At 32.2% G+C, this 5,375-nt stretch overlaps 1 protein-coding gene across 1 annotated transcript; it reads right to left on the bottom strand.

Moving 5' to 3' along the window:
• Positions 1–3,478: 3,478 nt before the first annotated feature.
• LOC134279297 (uncharacterized) lies at positions 3,479–4,496 on the bottom strand. Its single transcript, XM_062761660.1, has 2 exons — positions 4,082–4,496; positions 3,479–3,912 (listed from the first exon to the last, which is right to left on the bottom strand). Exons 1-2 carry the CDS (start codon positions 4,494–4,496, stop codon positions 3,479–3,481), a joined length of 849 nt encoding a protein of 282 aa, XP_062617644.1.
• Positions 4,497–5,375: the final 879 nt, after the last annotated feature.

The raw sequence follows: 5,375 nt of genomic DNA, 5'->3' as shown, positions 1-5,375 counted from the left end.
GTAGAGTTTTCAGGGTGTTTCTGGTGCACAGCACGATGCATCCAGTGGAAGTCCTGGTGCATAGCACCTTGCAGCCGGTGGAAGTCCTGGTGCATAGCACATTATAGCCAGTGAAAGTCCTGGTGCATAGCATGTTGCAGCCAGTGGAAGTCCTGGTGCATATCATGTTGTAGCCAGTGAGAGTCTTGGTGCATAGCATGTTGCAGTCAGTGGAAGTCCTGGTGCATAGCATGTTGCAACCAGTGGAAGTCCTGGTGCATAGCATGTTGTAGCCAGTGGAAGTCCTGGTGCGTATTGACGCAGCCAGTGGAGTTCTAAACATTTTTCTGGTGTGTAGCACGTTGCAGCTTGTTAAAGACTGGTCGAATAGTATGTTGTCAGTGGTGTTATCATGATGATTTCTGGTGCACGGAATGATGCAGCCAGCAAATAATTTACAGCGATATTATGCTATACAAAATTGATATATATGTATTCTAAAAGGCTTGTTGCAAATTTTAATTGATTTTCAGAACTTATTTACTTTCGGCAAGCAAATTGATGGAAAATGCTTTACGGCGAAAATTATGATGATTACTTAAGATAAACAATCGTCATTTGTTTTGTTTGGAATGTAAAGATGTTTTTTTATTTAAAAATTCATAAATGTATAGGAGAAATACATGTTTGCGTTCAATCTAGCAAATGGTAAAATCAAAGTCTATACCCAAAAATAATAAGACATAAGTTGTATGGATCTATATACTTAAAGAATAAACTGATGTTTGTGTTTTTGAATGGTTAATTTTAATAGGCAATTAAGTGAATTGAAGGAAAATACAACTGTATTAACAGCGCATATTATGATGATTTACATCTGATAACATCTGTCATGTCTGAAAAATGAAATCTTAAAGACTTATACTTTTATAAGAGAAATATATGTATGCGTTCAATCTTGCTAATGGTGAAATCCATATCAATAATATAAAACACTAAGATATGATTTGTTTAGTTTCTTATGTTTGATAGCTTAAGATGGATGTTTGAGTTAATTGAACGAATAATGTTTGGAGATTTGATGTTATTTTATGATATTTATTCTTTATCATTTATAGAAAAAGCAAAACGGACCTGAACAAAGTGAGTACGATCTAGTTTTTTATTTCCAGTATCAGCGTCAAATTAAAACTATGGTTGCTTTGTTGCAAAAGCAAAAAACTCTTGGTTCGTGTAGATTTGATTTCCTTGATGAAGAATTTTGAGAAGTTATTTATGTAATATTTTGCATGTCGTGGTGGACATCAATTCGTGGGTGTCTTCATATCTCGAAAACAACGAAAATTAAACCCCACGACTATTTGTTTTAAATTCAGAATCATATCCCTAAAAAACTCAACAGGTAACACCAGATACGAATGTACAATTACATTGTCATTAGAAGTGCAGATCCTCAATATACATGTATCATAATGTAACTCTCCAAGCATTCCTTAGCCCCCATTTACTGATTGCGATTAAAATGAAGGAGTAATTCGTTGCCAAATATGTAATATATCCGTATTTTTTCGTTAAGGTGAGAGCAATTCCTAAATAATTTACATTTTTTTTTACTTCGACCCGTCTCTTTGAATTTTAAAACGAACAAAAAAAAAAAAGAAAAAAGAATGTGACGTCACACAACTTTCACTTTATCAGTTATACCCTGGTATTTATTTTTTTTCAAGGCGGTGTCTGTCTCGAGTTTTTTTTTAAACAAAAGATGTAACTCTTTTTTTTTCCTTTATTGAAGTCCCTCAGCAGGATATATTTGTGATAATATTAAATACATTACTCCTAGTCCGATTGCTTACTTTAAATGCCGTAAATGTTAACCTTTAACCTACATGACGTTTTAAATTTTTCTCTTCATTGATACACATTATCCTAATAAAATGATTAAAACCTTAATATCATAATATAATGGGAATGTTTTTATCAACCAAGAGAAGTTAAAACGTTAAGTACCCAAACTGTGTTCTACAAAGGCCTATATTATCATATCTCAATGAAGTGTTCTATTAGAGGTACTTAGACAAAGATTTGAAGTTAATATTTCTCAAATTTCTGAACAATATCATGATTTATATGTTTCTCTGGTATGTAACACAATAATAATATTATTTTTTCTTGAAATTATTGAACTTCGATTTTGGGAGATGTTTGATTTACACATCCTTGCACTTTCAAAGAATAAACTTCATCCTTAATACTTAAGAAATTTATGAATTTTGGAGTTGATGAAAAATATTAAAGCTATAATCCAGAAAACAAACAGTCGAAATGAGAGAAAGCAAACCAACTCACCAGTATTGTCAGTCCGTGTTAAGTGATGCGTGCAGAGTTTAATAATTGATCACACCCGTTGAAACAGTATAATGTTTTGTAACAGAGCGCGAGCTCTGTAATTGTAAATGTTTACGTTTCAGAAGACACGATATTATACTGAAAATGTGAGAAAATATTTACTTCAAATCTGTGTTTAAACACCTTTAAAAACTTTGTCCTTCATTTAGGGTGATTCATTATACATCAGAGTTCTAGCGATATCAATGGCGGGATATTTTCAAAATGGATTTCAACATTTAGTATTAGGATGTGTTTAAAATATGAATTTGGTATTCTTTAAATTGCGAAAATATCACTTAAAACCAACTTTTTGGGAATGACTCAAAATTCACCATGAATTTGACATTATTCACCATGTACTATGGTATTTAGACCGGAAAATATTGTATCTTAATCACAGTGCTTTAACATTATTGATATGGATAAACATTTATCTTTTATTTTTTTAAAAAAACTCTCAATTAGATTGAATTGACGATACCGTTACACAAATGTGGAAAAATTCAAAGTGCCTCACTTTGACTTTAAAATGCTGGTAATGAGACACTTCGCACCTATTTCCCATGGGTTATCATACTCTGCTTTGTAGAAATCAACTGAGTTAGATTACACATGTTACGACATAAATCAATTACTTGTATTTTCACAGAAAATTTCGAGCTTTTATTATCTATTTCCACCACAAACAGCTGTAAGTTGGGTTTTATATGAAAATGAGAGTGAATACCCATGTTTCGGAAAGTCGAATCGGATGTACGATGAAATGAACATAAAAGTAAAAAAAAAACTCTAAAAAGAATCACACAAACATTCTTACGCACTGAAATTCCAATAGATTGTTGGAAAATATTGAGGTCTTCCCCTCAGTTAACTGGATGTTTTTTAATTAAACTATTTTTGGACGTAAAATAATAAAGTTCAATATTTCATGGCAATAATTATGATATTTACTAAACTAAAGTAGTTTCTCAGATTAATCTTTATGATCGAGGCTCTCCTATTCAATGGCAAACCAGTGCTGTGTCCTAAAAATCTTCTTTAAAGAATTAAAAAAAAATTATAAAGCAGTAAACATGGTAAAGGAGATTTATTTTTTGATATTGCCAACAAATTATGTATGCATTAACCATCCGGAAAATGATGACCTCGCACGATTGTTACTAATAATAGATCCTATTACAGGCTCCTGCGTTCGCACGAATACGTGGTCACCAAAGTTTGCGTGAGTGATGACTAATTCACTCCCTGTCCCCCAATGATCAACTCTTTGTGTTTCAGAAGATGCACATCCAATAGCATTCCCATTTACAATTATTTCGACACTTGCCCATGACCGGACAGTTACTTTCAATGACCAGTGAAATGCGTATGTTCCCGTAACAGGCACAATGAAAACTCCATCGTGTTTACTATATCCATTTCCTTCGTTTATTATGACTGTGTCGAATGTAAGGGTCACGTGGGCGGGGATATTAGGCTGGGAAAAGGAATTCATGTAGGCATAGAATGCGACATGCTGTGCAGTTGAAACTGATGTTGGAGGAACTGAAATATTTTTTAGAAAACATGACTATAAAATGTAATATCCATCATAAGTGTTTTATTATTAATTTTAAAAGACGTTTTTGTTGAAGACTACTGTCTAATTGAAAAAAAATAATACTTTTTTGAAGGATATGAATGATTGAAAGAAAAAAAGTATTGTTATACATACTGATTCTTGGCACAATTCTGCTTGTTTCAACCATGAGTGTATCACTTATGGCATTTTTATTTTTCATTTTCACGTTCGAATTGGTTTTCTCTATTCTTCTGTTTTCGTTGCCTTTAGCTTGTTGAGGGAAATTTGACTGTTTTCCTATATTTAATACATCAGTTTCGTTCGTTATTTTTGGAACACCAGAAATCATCTTCAAGGCAGTATTTTCTCGTTGAATTTTCCCCAACAGCCCTTTTATTTTTTTAATTTCTGCTTTGAGATTGGAGTTTTCATTCTTAAGTTCCTTATTGGCTTCTTCTAAAAGGTGCAAACGGTTTTCAATACCATCCATCCAGTTTTGGTCAGCTCTACCTTGGGCATGAAATGGTAACGGAAGGCACAGAATTAAGAGAAGTCCCTTTGGTACCATGTTCAGTGTAGAATTAGGAACTGCATATACATGTATATCTACGGCAATCCCTTACTATTACCTAATATGCGTGTTTTAGTAAAGGGACATGAAGGTTTCAAAGATAAGGAATTGTGTCGTCTTTAGACAGATTTGTGCATATATTGTGTACTTCATGTTCTTATCTTTTTTGAAAACGTTTGACGCGAGTGCACTTTTTTCAATCCCTGAACAATGTTCGGCGTAGTGTATTAAAATAATAACACTGTTGTAATTAAAATGATGATATTATTAAACCAATACCTGTTTGTTGACAAAATATTTAATTTTGAAAGATAATATGAGAGACTACTTTAAGATTAAACTATTTATTTTTGCAATAGAAAATGATCGTAAACAAAATTTGACTTAAACGACCTAATTAAAACAATAATAAATTTATAGAGTGGAGATAATAATTTGAATAATAATAATTTGATATCTAATTTAATATAATACATGTACTTGTTTGCTGTGAGATGGATGGTAGGGTAAAAGCATATAAGTTATGATGGTTAAAATTACAGTTAAAAAATTGAATTTTACATACATGTATTTACATTTGCGTTTTCACAAATTTGCTAATGTAAAAATGTAATGAAAATCATAATGGTTAATACATGTAATGTATTCAAACATGGCCAAGGGTTGATAAAAAGGGTAGAATTTTTAAATATTTTATTTCGATTTATTTTAAGAGAAGGCTCTTGTAACCTTATTAGTAATTGGAACGAGGGGGGATTTTCCAGTATTGTTGCATAATAGGTCTATTTTATAATAGGAATCAGGACAACTCGCCCCCAAGACAAGTCGCCCCCAACACTTCTTAAGACAACTCGCCCCCATTATTTTTTTCTTGTA

The sequence above is a fragment of the Saccostrea cucullata genome, unplaced genomic scaffold, assembly GCF_032062105.1.
Source record: "Saccostrea cucullata isolate Sc308-1 unplaced genomic scaffold, CSIRO_AGI_Scuc_v1 ctg384, whole genome shotgun sequence".
In the NCBI taxonomy this organism is placed as follows: Eukaryota; Metazoa; Mollusca; class Bivalvia; order Ostreida; family Ostreidae; genus Saccostrea; species Saccostrea cuccullata.
The sequence above is the reverse complement of the archived record's forward strand: the minus strand, read 5'-3'. Positions and strand labels throughout refer to the sequence as shown.